Source organism: Dromiciops gliroides, chromosome 2 (genome assembly GCF_019393635.1).
Source record: "Dromiciops gliroides isolate mDroGli1 chromosome 2, mDroGli1.pri, whole genome shotgun sequence".
Lineage (NCBI taxonomy): Eukaryota > Metazoa > Chordata > Mammalia > Microbiotheria > Microbiotheriidae > Dromiciops > Dromiciops gliroides.
In genome coordinates, this window is record NC_057862.1 from 201091603 (window position 1) to 201112609 (window position 21007).

The 21007-nt window shown below is 37.3% G+C and overlaps 1 protein-coding gene across 3 annotated transcripts in view; it reads right to left on the reverse strand.

Moving 5' to 3' along the window:
- The window catches only part of AP4S1 (adaptor related protein complex 4 subunit sigma 1), a 53463-nt gene that overhangs the window by 19057 nt on the left and 13399 nt on the right, over positions 1-21007 (reverse strand). For all 3 annotated transcript variants that reach the window (XM_043988408.1, XM_043988407.1, XM_043988409.1), the window contains exon 2: positions 241-443. In XM_043988408.1, the coding sequence (XP_043844343.1) occupies positions 241-378 (138 nt within the window). In that variant the 5' untranslated portion in view covers positions 379-443. The remainder of the gene's footprint in view (positions 1-240; positions 444-21007) is intronic.

The window sequence follows — 21007 nt, forward strand, 5'->3', positions numbered from 1 at the left end:
CTGTACAGAGACCATGCCAGGGGTTTGCAGAATTCTTTGTCCCTAAGGAAAAGAAAAGGAGCCATGTTTGGGGCCCTACACTATTTCTGGTATTTGGCAGGGTTGTTTGTTTTTTTTTGGCGGGGGGGGGGGGGGCCAGAAGGAGTACCTACTGAAAGAAAATGATGTCCTTCAAAATCCCATAATAATATGTCTGTCAAGGCTGCCTTACTGAGATAAATGAGAACTACAGAAACTTACTTGTTCCTTGGACCGTGATAAGCATGTTTTGATGACATCTGCTTCTAGAATGGCTCTCTTATTGATTTCCACATGTTCATAGTATCTAGAAAGTCTGGTCTGTCCTTGCTTATTCACCATGAGGAAAAATTTTATCATTTTTCCTGTATAGTATTTTATGTTGATATAACACAGAAGTGTCAGCTGTAACTGGAACAGGATACCTAAAGGGAAAAAGACAGTAGTAAAGCCAGTCCAATTTAACAGACATTTACTAAATATCTACTGCTTGCAAGGCACTCTGCTAGGGGTGAGATATACAACAACATAGTTTAAAAAAGACCAAGTCTACCAAATATTCCCATTCTATTTTCTAGTTATTCAAGGTGAATAAGTTCAATTAAGTTCAGTTCAGTTGTTTTCAATTTTATCTGACTTTGCAACCCCATTTGGGATTTTCTTGGCAAAGATACTAGAGTGTTTTGCCATTTCCTTCTCCAGCTCATTTTATAGATGAGGAAACTGAAGCAAACAGGGTTAAGTGAGTTGCCCAAAGTCAAACAGCTAGTAAGTGTCTGAGGCCAGATTTGAACTCAGATAGATGAATCTTCTTGACTCCAGGCCCAGCACTCTATCCACTCTGCCACCTAGCTGCCCCTAAGGTGAATAAAATACTGTCTAAATAAAATTTTTATTCCTTGAGATAAATGAACTCCCCCATCTCCCCCAAGAAAGGGCACCTTATGACTTAATAAAAAAAATTATAACAGGTAATTAACTCCCTACAAAAATTCTCCTGATGCCTCCTTAGAATGTGCAAATGACCTCAAAAGCTATGGCAGCAAAATTTAAGTGCCAGGAAATGTTGCCAAGTTAGAAATGCTTCAAGTATGGGTCCCCACGCCAGACTGCACCTGCTGTCTGAGGACCAGCTTATGTAATTACTGAGAAGATCATCACTAGTATGCTGGCTACAAGGTGATGAATTATTTGGTCAAAGGAACCCTTAAAACATTTTCTTTTTTAAAAAGGCCCAGTTTTCTGTGATCTTCTACTTTTGCAGTGACTGTAGTTAAAGAGCAAAACAACGGGCAAAAGGTTGAACACGCTACCTATGTGTATGTCTAATCATGCATACATGAAGTGCTGGTTATTAAAGCAGGAGTTCTTTGTTCAAGCCCCAACAAGTTAACAAATCACTCTGCATGGCTGGGCCGAACCACTACCATCACTTGGATCACCACTTCCTCTACAGTGGATATAGCCCAGATGCTACACCTGAAAGCTGGAAGAATAGCGACCTCTGGCCAACAGCCTTGCTCCCAAGCTTGTTCTCACAGCCATTATCTAGGGGAACATTTCCTGTAGGGACCTGACCCTACAATGACTTCTCCAGGTGTTGCAGCCATTGCCTCCCTCAGTAGCCACAGCAACTGAAGACCTGGAAAAGAAAGTTCTTGCCACTGGAGTTTTTGAAATGATCAAATGATTCAAAATTGGAAATGGATGTTGTTATCAATGGAAATGACACTAAAGAAAATACAGTAGCAGTGAGTGGTCTTGCCTCTGTATTCTAAGGATCACGGGGCTGTTCTACCTGCCCCTCCATCTAAGCTCTCTTATAGCTGTTATTTCTTTCTTTTTGTTGTTGTTGTTGTTGTTTTTTAGTGAGGCAATTGGGGTTAAGTGACTTGCCCAGGGTCACACAGCTAGTACGTGTTAAGTGTCTGAGGCTGAATTTGAAGTCAGGTATTCCTGACCCCGGGGCCGGTGTTCTATCCACAGCACCACCTAGCCACCCCAATATAGCTGTTATTTCTTAACCTGGGGTCTGCGAACTGAAAAAAAAATGTAACTTTATTTCAGTATATTTAGTTCCATTTGTATTTTATTTTATGCATTCAAAAACATTATTCTGAGAAAGGGTTCATAGGCTTCATAAAACAATCTTTCCAAAAGGGGTTCATGACACAATAAAGGTTTAAGAACCTCTGCCCTGTTAGAATGTGAGCTTCTCAGAATGTGACAGAGACAGTCTTGCTTTTCTTTCTGTATCTGCAGAGTTTAGCAGAAGTCTTGGACTGGTGTTTAACAAATTCTGGTTCATTCATTCATTCACCATTAAATGGAGTAACTGAACTATGTCAATACTGACATTCTCACCATAAGCAAAAAGACCATCGTGAATATAATAGATTATGTGCCAACATCAATTACATAAGATGAAGAGGTAATGAAATTCTCTGAAGAGCTTGCAAGATCTTCCAAAGTCAGCATATACACTGATGCTCAAGGAAGTGAATGTAAAACTGGGCAGAGGAGATAGAGTATGGTGGGAAATATGCTGGAAAACATGGTTTAAGATTAATAAATGAACAAGGAGAAAATTAGTGGAATACTTATACCTCTATGACATGGATATTTGTTTCCAAAGACTAAAAGGTGTTGCATGTGGTGAGCATCAAATAATGTTGCAAGATTGACAATAATGTCAATAGGAAATATCTAATTATCAATGTTGAAGTCATTTTAAATTTTGCATATCTGTTGGCTCGTTAGAACAAAGATAAAAATTAAAACTAATATAAAAGAAAAAAGGACGGCAATTAATTACAGCATTTCTGACCTGATTAAATAAGTTGTCTGTCTACGGTGAAAAGTAGGAAATGGATATAAGTAAAGACATTTACTTTAATTATCACCATTTCCTAGAGAAGTTTAACTATCTTATAGCTTTGATCAAAATAAAGAGGCTGCTCACAATGCCCAGAAACCACCTCTGTCAGCAAACACTTGACCTTCTTGTCAAGGAGATGCTATAATTACAAGGGCAAAACTGATCTTATTTGCAAAGGGTCATGGGAGTAAAAATGAGTCTGTATAAAATTTCACATGAGACTTTATTAAACCAGATCATCCCAAGAGTATTTAGGAATAATTTGGAAAGACAGAGAATAGATGAAAAAATGGAAGAGATCTGCCAATACAGTTATAACAACCTATTTTTGTTGCTGATGTCAGTAAAATCTCCACATTTAGACTCAAACAACTCATTTCCCAATGTGCTACATAAGAAAATTAAGTTGAGAATAACTGAACAAGACTATGCATATAAAGAAGAGATTTGTATTGGAGGTGATACAATCTTGAAAGTACTGATTTTTAAAATATCAAAAAGGGGTGAATATATCAAATAATTCTTTAAAATTTCAGATGGTATTATTACAATAAAAAGCATGATAGAGGGGATAAAGCACCAGCCCTGGATCCAGGAGGATCTGAGTTCAAATCTGGCCTCAGACACTTGACACTCACTAGCTGTGTGACCCTGGACAAGTCACTTAACCCTCACTGTCCTGCAAAACAACAACAACAACAAAAAAGCATGATGGAGAAAGGACATCAAGTACTACTTTTATCACCTTGTGACTTTTACAAGAATAATTGACTTATGTATGAAGAACATCCTTGAATGATAATATGAAAATGATAAGTCACATTTATATATTGATTTGAGTTCTGCAATGTGCTTTAAAAACATTATTTCATTGATCCCCAACCAACCCTAAGAAGTGGGTGGTATTTGCTTTTGCAGACAGTTCCCTATAGCAGACCAGATCTTTCCAGTTACTTAGCTGATGGAAAGACTTAGAGAATAGAAAAACACCTGTTGTGTTTACTACTTTTTTATTATTTCAATTTATTTAACTTGGTTGAGCAAAATTTAGCCTTAACGGGTCTCCAACAGTCACCTACTATCTATGTTCAGATCACATAAGATTCCTTGGCAGAAGTAATCAGACATATTTTTGTACAATGACCCTCTGATTATCAATATCAAAGTGGCACAAAACTCTGAAATACATGCCTGCCAAAGATGTTTGCCAGTGTCATAGAAGAGGGATTCTCTTTAGGTGATGCATCTATTTCAAATGTTCCCTTTTGATGACTGCAAATTGACTACAGGGCCCCTGTCCTGGGATCTATGAGAGATTGACTTAACAATTCAAATAAGCCCAATAGAAGTAAAAAGGTCTATTATCTATCCAGTTGTATTTTTCATACAGTTACATGAGAAATTGAGTTTGTCCATTAATTACATATATTTTGGATAGATCTGGATCCAAAACAGAACAGAAGGAAGGGAATTTGACTGGGTTGTATTTAGAAAATTGCTCAGGGCTTTTAATAATCTACAGTTGTTCCTGGACAGAAGAACCCATCTTTTTTTGGGGGGGGCAATGAGGGTTAAGTGACTTGCCCAGGGTCACACAGCTGGTAAGTGTCATGTATCTGAGGCCAAATTTGAACTCAGGTCCTCCTGAATCCAGGGCCAGTGCTCTATCTATCCACTGCGCCACCTAACTGCCCCCCAAGAACCCATCTTTTTGACACTGTCATTCTTCCAGTGATACTCTGGCTATGACTCATAGAATACCACAGTCTCCAAAGAATTAAAACTTGGGTGGGCCAAAGGAAGTGGAGAGACACTGGACATAACTATGCTGTACATATTTCCAGAGAAGAATTTGCACACAAAGTAATAAATGTCCTACAAGAAGTATTGTAAGAGATACCACCCAAATGTTTATATCCTTCACTTTTGTGTTTGTATCCCCAGCATCTAGCACACCGCCTGGCACATAGTAGGAGCTTAGTAAAACGTCTGTCAAATAACTCTTCTGGCAGAAATGCTTTATTAGCATAATCAAGCCAATGAAATGCAAGTCAATACAATAAACATTTATTATTAAGCAACTACTATGTGCCAGGCATTAGGTGGAGCCCAGAGGATACAAAGTGAAAAATAGTTTCTGCCTTCAATGAGTTTACAAGATATTAACTGTATGACATGGAGTATAAGCCTCTGGTCATACAGACCAACTGATTTCTGTGTTAAAAATACAGACTTACTCTATGGGTCTGACCTCGTTCTACTGTTGCTCTCAACAGCCATGGCCAGTGGCAACAGCCTCCCCTACCAGATGCTTCAGGAATGGCCAATGGGTAAACCTCATTTAGCCCCAGTTCCTACCTAGGGTATTTAGGTGGATACATGATGAGCTTGGAGTCAGGAAGACCCAAGTTCAAATCCAGATCAGACACTTATTGGCTGTGTAACACTAGGCCAGTCAATTAACTTCTATTTGCCTCAATTTCTTCACCTTTAAAATGAGGATAATGATAACAATGATGATAGCACCTACCTCTCAGGGTTGTTGTGAGGATTAAATGAGATAGTATTTGGAAAGCATTTAGCACAGTACCTGGTACAGAGTAGGTGCTACATAAATATTAGCTATTATTATTATCATCTGATGATGTTGAATATTTAGCCATTAACAGCTATCACAAGGATCAATTTATCCATTGCTACTGAGATCCAGGTTGGAAAGAATTCAGTTGTCTGTATTCCTGGCATATGGTGACTGGTTTTTGGAAGAATTTTTTATTCTTAAGGTATCAACATAAATTTTGCAATATATGGTATTACTGATATCCCCTGTAACATATATAGCCTCTCATCATGTGTTTTGATGGGGCACCAATGTTAGCTAAGGATAGAGCTGAATAATCCTTAGTTGCCTCTCATTTCCTTATGTCTCACTCACTGACTGATGATGGCAGCAGCAATACTCCAGCTCTGACAAAGCATACAGAGGTATGGAGATAAATGAAGATTAGATATATCAGGGTTAGCCCAATAAGGTGGGAGAAGCTAATCCTCAGGATGGCCTGCAAAACAGGATCTTGCAGAAGCAGGTCTGGACCTGCTCTGTGGGCCAGGTTATTGTTCTGATGACCACCTCTACACCATATAAAATGGTGACCCAAAGAGAAAATGACAGAAGTTCTTCCAATTTGGGGAATTTGCGTGCAACATCTGGAACCAGGGAACGTGGGGTTGGGAGAGCAGTTAGGAAGGGTAGACAACATTTCTATGTACTATGGTGTTGTTCTTTCAGCTCACCTCTTCCAAAAATTATCAGAGCAGATGTCACTCCCAAATCCAAGCCAACATCCCACACCAAACTTCTGCAGTGATTAACAGTAACAACTGTAATGAACCCAGATATTTAATATACAGTTTATCTGGCAAGGTGTGGCGCTGCATTTATCCAATTTATATATCCACTCAGAGAACAGGATGTTATTTAGAAAGGTTCCCATTTGTGCTACGACAGCTGTGCCAGTGGGGTGTGCTGAGGTCACTTATCCACTCTTCCAGGAAGATAAACTCATGGCTGTAGGTGGGATTGCAACACAGTCCCAACGCATAATGGCTTGGCTTTGTAGCCTCTACTCTCTCCAAAAGCTAGTGCTGGGAAATGATAGCAGGTGACTCTTTGCTGAGAAATCATCCCTAACAAGTTAAGATTGGCATCGTCTGTCTGTCTGTCTGTCTGTCTGTCTCCCTCCCTCCCTTCCTTTTTTCAGCATATCTATTTTAAAGCTCCTTTTAAGCCCAATGGAATGAGATCTATGGGGTCATATCTTTGCATGAGAAGCCTTTTCTCGTTTGCCCACAGCTAAGCCTTTGCCTTCAAACAGGTTGGTTAGAATACGAGGTAAAGTGAGATGTAAAAAGAGCTCACTGAGATATATACTTCACCAAGGGATCAGATTCTTTCCAATTTCCCTAAGGATATGGTTCTTACCATGAGCATTCCAAAGCCAGGCTTGTGACCCTGACACTCATTAAGATGCATGATTTCATCAAGGAGAAGCTAGATGTAACTAAAGGGCTGTAACCAAAGTTCGTGTTGGCCTATAACCAAGGAGCTTTTTCATATGTGTTAGGACCCCACTGTGGCAATAGAATGTAGTATAGGACTTATAGATTGCCTTTACTATAAAGACACACTAAAACATAAATGTATCAGGGAACTGAGGATACTTCTAGCTGAGGTCGTAGTTATTTATTAGTAAGGAAGGAGATCAAATGATTATGAAATTCAGGAAGAGTAATAAGGGATATGTTGAGACAAGTGTAGGGAGTGGCAAGGGAGCAGGAATTAATTTCCCTTGTTTATTGTTCATTTTTCTATAGGGCTTTAAAGTTTACAAAGCACTTTCTTTGTAACTACTAATGAGGAATCTGAGGCACAGGGAAGTTGAGTGGCTTTTTCAAAATCACATGGGCTACTTAAGTGGCTGAGCCTGGATTTGAACCCAGTTTTCTGACTCCTAAGCCCAGAACTCTTTCCATGAAGCCATAGCCAACTCTTAGCTTGATAAACTCTTGGCCTTTAACCAAAAATCAAGGAGCTTGATGGCTATGAAGGAGAATCCCCATAAAGAGAGCATGGTGCCCCCAAGAGAAGCTCTGGACCAGGAGCCTCTAGCTTCTTTAACCCTAACTCTACCACTATGCCTCTGGCTGATCCGGGGCTAGTCATTACTCCTCTGTGGTGCTAAGGGTTTTAACTTATGAAATGGGAGAGCTGGGGCCAAGGGAACTCTCAGGGCTTTTCCAGCTCAGATATTCTAAGCAAGGGTTAGTTGTGCTCTATGTCCTTGCAAGGCAACTATGAAACCCTCACAGGAAAAGAAAACAAGATAATTGTGACAGAAGTCAATCAACAGTCCTCCTTAGGAAGCTAAATAAAAAGTTTCAAAGACTACAACTAGCAAGGCAAGCAGGTCTCAAGACTCTAAGGACAAATGTACAGAGAAAAGACATGGTCAAAGTACAAGCTGAAGGTGCCAGAGAATGATGTCATTATTTGTTATTTTTTGTCTTTATTATTCATGTGGGTGGACTTCCGTGGGTTAGAATCAGAGAATGCTGGAGCTGGAAGGGAACTTGTATGAAATCTAGTCCAACACCCTTTTTTATTGACAAGGAAACAATACAGAGAGCAGATAAGTGACTTGCCCACATTTATGTAGTTATTTGGTAGGTAGAGCTGGGCCTATCCAGCTTTTGTGACTCCCAAAACAGAGTGTTCTTTCTCTTCAATATACCAGAAACTTTCTGCCTGATAGATTTATTTAGCAAGCAGAAATATCTGACACCCTTTATAATTATTGACTTGTTAGCTTTGGTAAATGAAATGATAGAATCAAATATTTATTTTTCTGATAGAGTTGCAATATTAATCTGAAAAACAGCCAAAATAAATAACTGAAATATACAATACATAATTGAAAACTACATGTAGAATATATCTAAGTTCTCATTTAACTAAAAATTCTATGACTCTAGGTATTTTGGAATGTGAAGAACATAAATATTTCTATCATAGAGCAAAAATGTACTCTCTCTAGAAATAAAAATCGTCCAACTCTGACTAGTGATTCATATCAATTTACCTTAAAATGTAAATCCCTTTATGAAGCAATACTGTTATATAATATCATATTGAAAGGCTATTTTCAGCAACCCTGATTTTATGTGAAAACCTAAAATGCTAACAGTACTACAATGGGTCAAAGATAATAATAGTTGACATTAACAAAGTGTTTTAAGTTCTTCAAAATTTAACTCCATTTTGCAAATGAGGAAAGTAAAGCTCAGAGAGTTTGTAACTTGCCCAAAGTCACAAAGAAAGTAAATAAGTACTGGAGGTACAATTCTAATCCACGGCGTTCCTGATTACAGGCCTAGCATACTTTCCACTCACCACACTGTCCTTTCCACATAGACTATAATTCTTAAAATGAAGACTCTTGGAAAAGAAAACAGTTATATAGTGAATAATAATGCTGATTCTAGGCCACACTCAGGTTTTATACCTGCCAGATTTTGAGAAGTATGGCCTATATGCAGACTGTTACAGTATACATCTATAAATAATTATAATAACCCCCCTCCTCCCTAGATGCTTTCTCTGACATCACATCAAAAGAATTTGCCTGGAGTCAGAGAACCTAGAATTCAAGTTCTATCACTAAATCCCTGTGTGACCTTGGACATTTATTAACCTGGGTCTGAGTTTCCCCATCTGTAAAATGGGGCAGATGATCTGTAAGATCCTTTCCAGCTAAATTTATAACCCTATGATCCTCTGTGACAGTGCTTCAACAACCCAACAGTTTCTAGATGGAGCAGAAAGTGATGGCCTTAAAAATCTCTTCATGGTGGCCAGCAGTCTTTCAAAAAATAATAAATATGTGATTTACTTAGACTGTACAGATAAAAGACTTTTTTTTGGGTCAACCAGCTCTTTGGAGAAGAGACAATAATGGCCTAGTTGTAATGTTCTTTCCCTCAAATGACTGTGCATGTATCTTCTTTCAAGTTGCATCTCATTCAGTAAAATACAAGATATCTGAGGGCAGGGGCTGTTTTTCTTTTTTCCTAGTGCTAGTGTTTTCCTAGGTGTTGAGAATGAAGGGTCGGTGTTGGAGTCACAAATAGCTGTCTGGGGTGAGTGCTGCCTTTGCTAGTTTTGTCACTGGGCAAGTCACTGATATATGAAGAACGCAGACAGTTCTCGAATATGCTAAGGTTACTTTCAGTCCTAAAACTCTATGATTTTATGACTGGAACCTGGATTCTTGAAGACAAGTTGTGTAAAGTAACTTTTTCTTGGTAGTACTTTAACCTGTGCTAAGTACTTGTCAGTAACATTTGCTTGAAAATGTCGAACTAAATTATATAATTTTCAGAGAAGCATTCAGTGGCAGTATAGATATTTATTAGAACACTGGATTCATCACAACATTCTTAGTGACATTTCTAAATGTCATATTTCCTTAAAATACATGCTACTTTGCAGAATACATGTGCTGACATCAACTAATATCGCAAGAATACAGAAAACATTAGAGTGTCAATTAGTAGTTCCTATTTATCACTCCATATTGACTTTGTTCTCTGAAAAAAAAAAAATTGGCCCTAATTTTAAGACAGGAGAAAATAATGCTGCCTAGGAGTTAAGAAAATGGATTTTTCACCTAAGTTTTGGGTATTGCTTCTCCCTTTGACTTGACAATTAATCATCTTTTCTTTCCTTCTCATATACTAATATAGTTCTTTTTATTTTTGGTCCCAGGTCCCCCCCCCCCTTTCATTTAAAGATCTCAAGTTCTCAGAGGACATTGTTGATAAGATTTTCTTTGCCATCAGATCCTTCCCAACTAGTGTTTTCAGCTTGTGGAAATAAGCCTACTGGCTTATCTGCTTTTTTGGTTAGGATTCTGACTGTATTTATGTTGCTTCTTCCAAGGTTTTTGTACATTTTTAGCTATCTGACCTATATCCCTTGACATAAAGAACCAAATTAAGGACAATGACCTAGTCGGTGTTTCTCACCTGTGTATTGGTAAACTGTTCTCTGTACATTCTAAAAACTAGTTGAATAGTCTAAGCAGTTTTACTGCTTTCTCAGTAGCTGAATATTTGAATTTCCCCATTATTCATAGATAATGACTCACAGCCCTTTTAGCTCAGTTAATCAAAATGGGGTTGTTTAATTCTGATGCAAGTTGTAATATAAATCCAAATAAGTAAGTCTGACATTTCACTGAAAAGATATGACCTACTAAATCTGGCTGATTGAGTTTGCACAGCAAGTCTGCTAGTATTTTCCAATTAACTTACATTATATGTGCAAGTGTGGTTTGGTGAAAAGATAATTATAATTGAGATGAGAAGACCAGGGTTCTGCTACTTATTACATAGGTGACCCTGGGTAAGTCATTTAACCTCTTTAGGGCTGTTTTCTCACCTGTTCAGTGAGCTCTAGATTACAACTCTAGATCTATAATCCAATGATGAGATTTCTCCCCTCTATCTCTAAATCCTGTAATCCGAGAATCAGAGATGATGCCTGAGGTAGGCCAAAATGAACTTTTAGACAATGAAGGAGTTGAAAGGTTATGCTTTTCATATGAAGGGAATACATAATAGGACTTCACAACTTTGTAGCACTTTCCCAAAAGTGGGATCTATTTCCAACCATTTCTTTTTCCCAATTCCATTTACAAATTAATTTCTCTTAAAGTCAAAACCACAGGGCACGATCTAGCCTTCTTCTCTCTTTGCCAAGAGATTTATAAGGTCTTTTAGAGGAAGGCTGCAGTAGTGTGCATTACTATTTGTTAGTGCATGCCTTCTAACATAAATGAGAATTGAAGGTTTTAGGATTTGGAAGATGAATTACACAAATGTGAAATGTCATAGATCTTCCAGTGTTTCTATAATGATATGCTCTCATCACTCATCATTAACAGTGTAAACACATTTAGGACTTAAAATCTCAGGACCCAATATGGTATATGATGAAGATAGAAAATGAAGCTCAAGAATATGAAATGGAAAATAGTGGTTAGACCACACCACACACATATAGAAGAAACCCATTCTAGGGGTGACATTTTTATGGCACTCTTGCATTTTCAAGATATTTCAAACTGGAGAAAATTACAAAGGAATGAAGCTCATGCATGGTATTTCTACCCTCCAAAAGCAACCAAGCAGCCATCAGCCACTTAGTTACTGGCTGAGAGGTATATAGATAGAAAACAATTTATTAAGCATTTGCTAAGTGCCAGTAAAATGGCTAAGAGATTAAGATACAAGTAAAAGCAAATAAAATAGTCTCTGCCCTCAAGAAATTTACATTTTAATGGAGGAAGACAACACAAAGGGGAACTGGGGTGGGGAGGATAATGGGGAGATGACTGGGAAGTGGTATAGAGCTCGGGTTCTAGGCAAGATAAGAAGAAAGCCCTCACTAAGAAATATTCAGAACTACAGGGATAGAATCCAGGGTTCCAGTGGGTGGTTTTTTTCGGGGGGGGGGGGGGGTTTGGTGAGGCAATTGGGGTTAAGTGACTTGCCCAGGGTCACACAGCTAGTAAGTATCAAGTGTCTGAGGCCAAATTTGAACTCAGGTCCTCCTGAATCCAGGGCTGGTGCTCTACCCACTGTGCCACCTAGCTGCCCCCAGGGTTCCAGTGAGTAGGAAATAAGCATGATATGAGAAATATGAGAAAGGACCAGGAAGGTTTTCTAAGACAATTTTCTACAATAGAATATGTTCACAATCATCCAAATGACTGAGGCATAGCAAATATGAGATCTTACTTTGTTTTTTATTACCAAAAATTTTAATTCAGTGCAGCAAAATATAACAATAAAGGCTCTGTTCCCATGAATATGTTAAGACTCCACAAGATTGCTTGATGTAATGATCCATTAATTATCATGATAAAAGCAGGCATAAAACAAAAACAAATGTCTGGGAAAACTAGTTGGCATTGCTAGGTAAGATGTCCTATACAAAATCCAAATGGAAGAAGAGTTCTCTATAGCTGGTACAATTATCCAAATGCTCCCATTTGTGTATCATATTGGGCTGACTTCATTGAGTCTTAGAGAACCACAGGGTTTCCTTAATGAGATCCATGGCTACTCTAAACAGAACTAATAGTTCACAGAAGAAAAATCAGTTGGATAATAAGTGCAAATTGACCAAATTATGACATGCAATTAACAACTATCCTATAGTTATCCTATATTTTCAGGAAATGTATCTTATATAGTCACTGAAGATAGACAATGAGGTAGGTCCAGAATTAAAGGGAAGAGATCAGGTTGAAATGAATTTAGATAATTTTTCTAGCACTCTTGGTGACCCCAAATTATTATTATTTCTTCTTCTTCCTCTTCTTTTCTCTCTCTGTCTCTGTGTCTGTCTCTTTCTCTCTCTTACACACACATCTTTGAAAAAACTACCTTTTTTTTTTCTTCTTCCAATTATCAGGCATTTATTTTTTCACTCCCTTCTCGTCACCACTGGAGAAAAAAAAAGAAAATACTTACAAGCATGCATAGTCAAGCAAAACAAATTCACACATTAGCCATGTCCATAAATGTGTCTCATTCTACAAAGTGAGTCCATCACCTCTCTGTCAGGAAGGGTGGTCTTTTGTAATTATGGCTGATCACTGCATTGAGAAGAGTTCTTAAGTCTTTCAAAAATTGTTAATTTTTTCAATGTTTTCATTAATCACTTCACTCTTCATACAAGTCTTCCCAGTATTCTCTGAAACCATCTTTCATCATAATTTCTTTCTTTCTTTTTTTTTTTTTGTGGGGCAATGTGGGTTAAATGACTATCCCAGGGTCACACAGCTAGTAAGTGTCAAGTGCTTGAGGCGGGATTTGAACTCAGGCCCTCCTGAATCCAGGGCCAGTGCTTTATCCACTGTGTCACTTAGCTGCTCCTTTCATCATCATTTCTTACAGCATAACAGTATTCCCTTATGTTCATCTACCATAACTAGTTCAGCCATTCTCCAATTAATGCACATATCCTTAGTAAAAAAAGCTGCTAAGAATATCCTTTTATGAAACAAGACCTTTTTATCTTTCTTTGGGCTGGTAGTATTATCACTTGGTCAAATGCACATTTAGTAACTTTTAGAGAATAGTTCCAAATTGCTTTCCAGCATAGCTGAAACAATTTACAGGTCCACCAATAGTGCACATAATGTGCCTACTTTTCCACAGTCCTTCATTTGTCATTTTTCTTTTTGGAGAACTTTCCAAATCTTCTGAGTATGAGGTGGATCTCAGAGTTGCTTTAATTTGCATTTCTCAAATGCTTAGTGATTTGCAGCATTTTTTCCCCATATAGTTTTAGTTAATTTGGGTTTCTCCCTTTGAAAATCATCTGTATCCTTTGAACATTTTATCAATTGGGAAATGGTTCTTTTAAATCTGAATCAGTTTTTCACATATTCATATACACACACTTATATATAACTTAAATATAAGTCCTTCCTAATACATGAGGCCTCTGTTAGAGAAATGTTGCAAAGGCATTTTCCCAGTTAACTGTTTCCTTTCTGATACTAGTTACATTGAATTTATGCAAAAACATTTTTATGTAATCACAGTTGTCATTTTTTAAATCTTTAGTTAGGTGACCCTAGGGAAGTTTCTTGCTTTGTTTTAGTTTCCTCAACCTTAAATGAGAATAACACCCACCTCAAAGGGTTGGTGTGAGGAGGAAATGGGGCAATATTTGTACTATGTTTGGTAGTCATTACATAAATGCTTATTCCTTTCTCTTCCACCTCTCCTATCTCACATAGCTACTGGCTGTATGACCTGGAAAGGTCACTTAATGTCTCAGTCTCCAAAACAACCCTCTAAAAATATAAGTTGCAGAGTAAGTGCCAATCTTCATCTCCTTAACAAGGGTTCCCTATTCCAATAAAATCATAGGTCTGATACAATTTTTTTTTTTAACAAAGTCATTGTGTATTTTGTTTTCCTGATTTTGCTTACTTCACTCTGCATTTATTCATATGTCTTTCCATGCTTTTCTTTTTTTTTTTTTAGAACATTCTTTTTTAGTTTGTTTTTGTGGGGCAACGAAGGTTAAGTGACTTGTCCAGGATCACACAGGTAGTAAGTGTCAAGTGTCTGAGGTCACATTTGAACTCAGGTCCTCCTGAATCCAGGACCAGTGATTTATCCACCACACTGCCTAGCTGCCCCCCTTCCATACTTTTCTAAATTCTTCATGCTTATGTTTTTTATGGTACAAAAATATTCCAAAAACCATTTGTTTAGCTATTCTTCAACTGATGGTTCTCTACTTTGAAGAGTACATATTTGCTTAACAACACCACCCACCCACCCACTGGTGCTACATAGCTGCAAATTATGGAATAACTCTCTCAGAAGAATCAAAATTGGAGGTAATCCAAAGAAAGTTGGAAACATGGATGCTGGGCATAAGTAAACTGTAGCACATCACTAATGATGATTTACATGCTAATGACACTTTACTGACTACATCTGACACTGGAAAATTGCATAGCCTCTCAAAAGACGTCCATCAAAAAAACCCCCAAAACCAAAAAATAATAGGGGGCAGCTAGGTGGCACAGTGAATAAAGCACTGGCCCTGGATTCAGGAGGACCTGAGTTCAAATCCAGCCTCAGACACTTGACACTTACTAGCTGTGTGACCTGGGGCAAGTCACTTAACCCTCACTGCCCCGCAAAAACAAAAAAAAACCCCAGAAACCAAAAAGACGGCCATGATTACGATAAAGCATTTAGCCTACCTATACACTCAGGAAATGAATGAAGAATGCTTTTTGCCCAATCTATGATATGAAATCACATGTACAATCAGCATAATTCACTCCTATATACACACATATATATGTGTGTACATATAAGTATCTATATGTGAATAAATGTATGTAAATTTATAGGTATATATGAGTGATAGCGTAGCATGGTGGGGATAAAGAGATGGCCTCAGAGCTAGAAAGACTTGAACAAGTTCCAACTGGAACACAGAATGTCTAAGTAACCCAGAGCAAGTTACTCTAGGCAACTCTCTAAGACTATATATATATATATATATATATATATATATATATATATATATATATATATATATATATACATACACACACACACATACATATTTTTTATGAGGCAATGAGGGTTAAGTGACTTGCGAAAGGCCACATAGCTAGTAAGTGTTAAGTGTCTGAGGTCATATTTGAACTCAGGTCCTCCTGAATCCAGGGCCGGTGCTCTATCCACTGTGCCACCCAGCTGCCCCCTCTAAGACTATATATTGAAGAGAAGATGCTGACCTCCATGGGTTGAGGAAATTTCCACAGAAATAATCTTGGATAGAATGTAAATGAAAAATGAGTTTGCCTCAGAAATCTTCAGTAGGAAGAAGTGAGCTGTATTGTCCCCAGGAACTGCAAAGTAATTGTCGAGTTTTTTCTCTGAAACAAGAAGACTCTTTAATAAACATATTTTCACAGAGAAGCAATATGGCTTTAGGCCATGACCACTATAGTCTGAGGATGACCCCAAACTCCCATAAAGATGTGTATTAATGGGTTTGAGTAGGTGGCAAAAATATTACAAACAAGGAATGATGCAGAAGTGTTGTAAAGGAACACTGTCAACAAGAAATGCATTTCCAAAATGATGGCATTTTCATGTGGTTGGAATAGGGCTAACTGATGGACAGCCCTACTTCACTGGCCATCCTTGAAATGTTGAGACAATGAGACGAAGGCCCCAGTATGTTAGGGGGGGGTCCCTATGGGGAACTTATGGAAAAACTTGGACAAGAGTCACAAAGGATGAGTATAGATTGGGTTGAAAACTTCTATTGTTGGATGGATATATCACAGGAAATATCCACATTGATGAAATGACAGATCCATTGGCGTCCCAGAGTATTTCTTTTTTTTTTTTTTTCTGGGCAAATAATGGCTTTATTGGTCTTCCTCCCCATCACTGGGAGGGCGGGTGTGGCCGGGGGCCAGATGCCCCCTGGTGGAATAAACTGACCACTAGAGAGCAGTTCATCTGTTGATAAGTCTGGGTGCTGGTGCCCGTGTCAGGGCTGCAGCCCAGCCCCCCGTCACCAGAATATTTCTAAACGGGGTATTTCTATACACTTCTGGGTTAGGAGCTACTGAAGGACTTTTGAGGCCATGACATTGGCTGAAGTTTTTCATACTCTGGCCAGTAGGGCTGGACTAGCTGAGGCATTAAAGTCAAGCAGTTATACTTTGAGAAGGACCACGAGCAAGAGGTGGGTTAAATGGAATATGTCTATATGGGGGTGCAGAGAGGGTAGAAAGGGTCTGGGAGGAGAAGGGATAGTTATTGGATCAATGAATATGAAACAAAAGAAACAAGGGCAAAGGCAGCAGCCATGGATTCAAAGAGGAGGTTGGCAGAGGTAGCTATCAGATCCGAAAGACACCAAGCATCCAAAAGGCTGAGTTTAGGCAAAGAGTTTCTATACAATTTATCATGCTCAACAAAGTGGGAATGCATGTCTCTGTTTACATTTTATCGTGTGATCCTTGTTGCTCTAAATAAGCTTCAGCTGTGGAAAGCTCCTATCCACACCTGCATTTATTGAAACCGCAGCAGACAGGGGCTGGTGATGGAGAGGAATGAGAATGCTTGTGGACCCTTACAAATTACTATAGGCACGCCCAGTCTTTCCCTTTAGATTCCTCTGAGGAGGACTGCCTCATTTTTGTATCCCTAAAAATTAGTCACTGTCTTGTACTCAGTAGGTATTTAATAAATGTTCAATTAAATTTAATTTGTTTGAAATAGACTGATTAGAAAACAAGATACTTTGAGAAGAATTTATGTCCAATTAAAAGAAACATGCATATGATATATATTATATATATCTTATAAATGGATCATTACATAGCCTCACTGAAAATATCTTTTATTTTTGTTCATTAGTCATAGTTTCTGATGTGTGGGTATATATGTGGAAAAAGGGAGACACTGTAGCTAATCTGATCCAAAATACTTCACATGTCAAAATAAACCAAGTTAAGAAATGTGTGTGCATCTGATTGTGCAAGTGCAGATTATTTTGCACAGCATTAATTTTAGAGCTGGAAGTGACCTTTGACATAATTTATGAAATTTCCTTCTTTTATAAATGAAAAAATAACAACAAAAAACTAAGGCTCAGAGAGGCTATATGAATGTCTTGATGAGGTTGTACACTAGTGGCAGTCAGAACTAGAACCATCCATGAGTCCTGATGCACTTAGCAATGATAGTTTTGACACATAAACCTATTTATGCTAACCATGGATATTACCTAATTGTCTTGGCTAACAAGTAAACCTTTTTAACTACTCTTTCTCTTCCTATTTTTGATATTCCTATAAGAATACCTTGTATGTAAATCTCTTTCTCTATAAAAACTAGTTCAGTTACTGTGTTTGAATGTTTTAAAAGAGTACTCTGATAAATGTGAAATAAGGAAATTGATCATTTAAATAAGATTACATTTTCTTCAACCTCATAAGACTAGCAATTATTGACTTAATTCACTGGAAGTTAATAGAATTTCTGATTAAGAATATAGTTTCATAAGAATTAAAGTTATGGGTCATAAAGTTGCAAAAAGGTAGTGAAATCACAAATTGCTAATTCTTAAATAAGAAACAAGAATTCAGAATCATGAATTAGCTGAATGAATAATCTTATAATGGAAAAAGCATTGAATTAAGAGACAAGAAAGGGGGGCAACTAGGTGGCGCAGTGGATAGAGCACCGGCCCTGGAGTCAGGAGTACCTGAGTTCAAATCTGACCTCAGACACTTAACACTTACTAGCTGTGTGACCCTGGGCAAGTCAGTTAACCCCAACTGCCTCACTAAAATAAATAAATTTTTAAAAAATTAAAAAAAAAAAAAGAGAGACAAGAAAGTTTAATTTTGGCCCATCTCTGTTACTACCTTGTGAAATAAATCAGTTAATCTCTCTGAGTCTCAGTTTCTTCACGAAAAAAATGAGGAATCTAGCCTTGATTTCTCTCTGCAGTCCCTCTCAGCACTAAGATTCTATGGGGTTATTGAAATCTAATCACTCTTTATTTTATGTATTAAATAACCTAGCAGAATATCTTATTCTATGCCATGGATTATTTCTGAAAAGTTACAGATAAATGAGTTTTGGTAATTCTTCCATATTGTAAATATGGGACACAGATAATGGTTTTCTTCTGTAAAACAATTTTTTTTGTAAAGCAAATACTCATATGTTTGTAACTATGGAAATTCCTTAAGGGAAGGCAGAGCTGGTGCATTTATCCTAAGTCTCAGAATTATAGGATAAAACTTGGGATATTTTCTATTTGCATGTGAATATAACAATTTTAAAACAAAAATATATTTAAACTCAAAAAGTGTCTTGTTCATTCTAATGTACTCACCATATTCTTTTTGTTTGTTTTGTTTTTTGTTTTGGGTTTATTTATTTTTTTTGTGGAGCAATGAAGGGTTAAGTGATTTGCCCAGGGTCACAGAGCTAGTAAGTGTCAAGTGTCTGAGGCTGGTTTGAACAAAGGTCCTCCTGAATCAGCGGCACAGTGCTTTATCCAATGCACCACCTAGCTGCCCCCTCACCATATTCTTTATATTCCACGGAAACAGGTTTTAATATTTATGCATTTGGGGGTTTTTTAAAAATTGGAAAAGAAATATTCCAGAATATCCTTCAAACTAGAATCATTAAAATAGTTATTTTGAATGAAAAAAAATTTTTTTATATTAGATAATTTTGAAAACTGCTTTAACTCTTTTGAGGGCTCAATACCATCATTTGGTAAATTAATATCCTAGTGGTAAATTACTACTCCAATTCAATACAGTGATTTAAAGAAGCAATGTCCTATGCTTAATTAAAACTCTGGGAGTTGCTACCTAACCTGAAGGATCAGACATTATTTACGAATGACACAGCCTAAGGTAACTCTAATTCAAAAGAGTAATTAGCATTCACGAGATTTGCTTAGTGTCAGGGTAAGATCACCTCAGTAACTGGAAAGTCAATGTGTTTCCTAATGTGACCTCAAAGATATGATGTTGTCTTCATATGATATAATGGCTATCTTGGGAAGTCTGTGTGCCTGAGGGAATCAGTAATGAAATGGTGAGTTATTACCCACGAAATTTTAATTCAATCTCACCAGTATGAGTCAATAGATAGTAGAGTACAAAAACTCTGTAGTTTTGAAAGCTTTTGATGGAATCTTACCTTCCACACCCCTCACTGTATTTATAAATTTTATCTGGTTCCTAAATTAGTGAACTATATTTAAAAAAAAAAAAAGGCCCACATTCACCTAACTGATTAAGTTATAGGCATTCTCAGTCTGGAGACGTAAATACTATTTTTACCCACAGAAGAGGTTCCACAGGTACAGGTGATATTTGGAAAAACCTTACCAAAATTGCTACAACATGCTTATTAACATTTGTCATCAGTCTCTATGTTTCACTGGCTCTTTGATTTACTGGTCAACTAATTCAATCATCTCTCCTACTTCAAATAAATACAACATACCCAACAGCATGCTGCCTAAGGCAAAGTTTGCAGACACATCCGTCTGAATTTAGTACCATTATCATTCAGATCAGATGTCAGAGTGGAACACACAGTTGCTTAAATGGCCCTGCTTGGCTGCTCTTTGACCCAGAAGCTATTTCAGCAAACATGTTACAGCTCACACTTAAATGTAAATAAGAGATTAAACTTGTCAGACAAGACTCCCCAAATGCTGCACCAAAGGATATACATACATACACACATACATACATACATACATATGTGTATTTATCTTATAGAAAGAAATAGTTTAATCTTAGGGCTATTTGTTACTTTAATTTTCTAATAAATTGTTTTTAGATTACCCTCAAATAGAACTATTTAAATCACAGGGGCTGTCAGATATTTTAATTTTTCATTAAACTATTTAAAATGAAAAGAAGGTAAAATTTCAACTTGTAATAGGCAATAAGAGCTTTAAAAGGTTCTCTGCTCCATTTTTTTATAATAGGCACTTATTTGCTTATAGGATGTTAATTTTTTTATCAAAGCAAAGATTCTGATCTTTTTCATTATTGATTTTTAAGTTCTACTAGAAAGCATCTAAAGACAGCCTTATCTATCACAATTGGATTGATACAATGTTTTCATCCTCCCACTAGAAGGTTTCATGTGAAAGTAAATGTCCACCTCAGCAGTAATTGACTTCCTGGACACTCTCCTCTGCTCTGCTGCTCTTCCAACAGAATGCAAACCACTTTTCCATGCTTGTTAAATTATTATCTAGGAAGGGTCTGGCAATTTTCCATTCAGTTAAATTTTCTGGCCATTTTGTTTTGATTTGAACTATAAAAACTTGGTCTTTTGCTTCTTCCTTAGCCAAATGTCCAGTTGGGATTTGGACTTAGATAGTGATTTTTTTCCCATTTTGACATCAGGTTACTCTGCGTGGGATAGCTA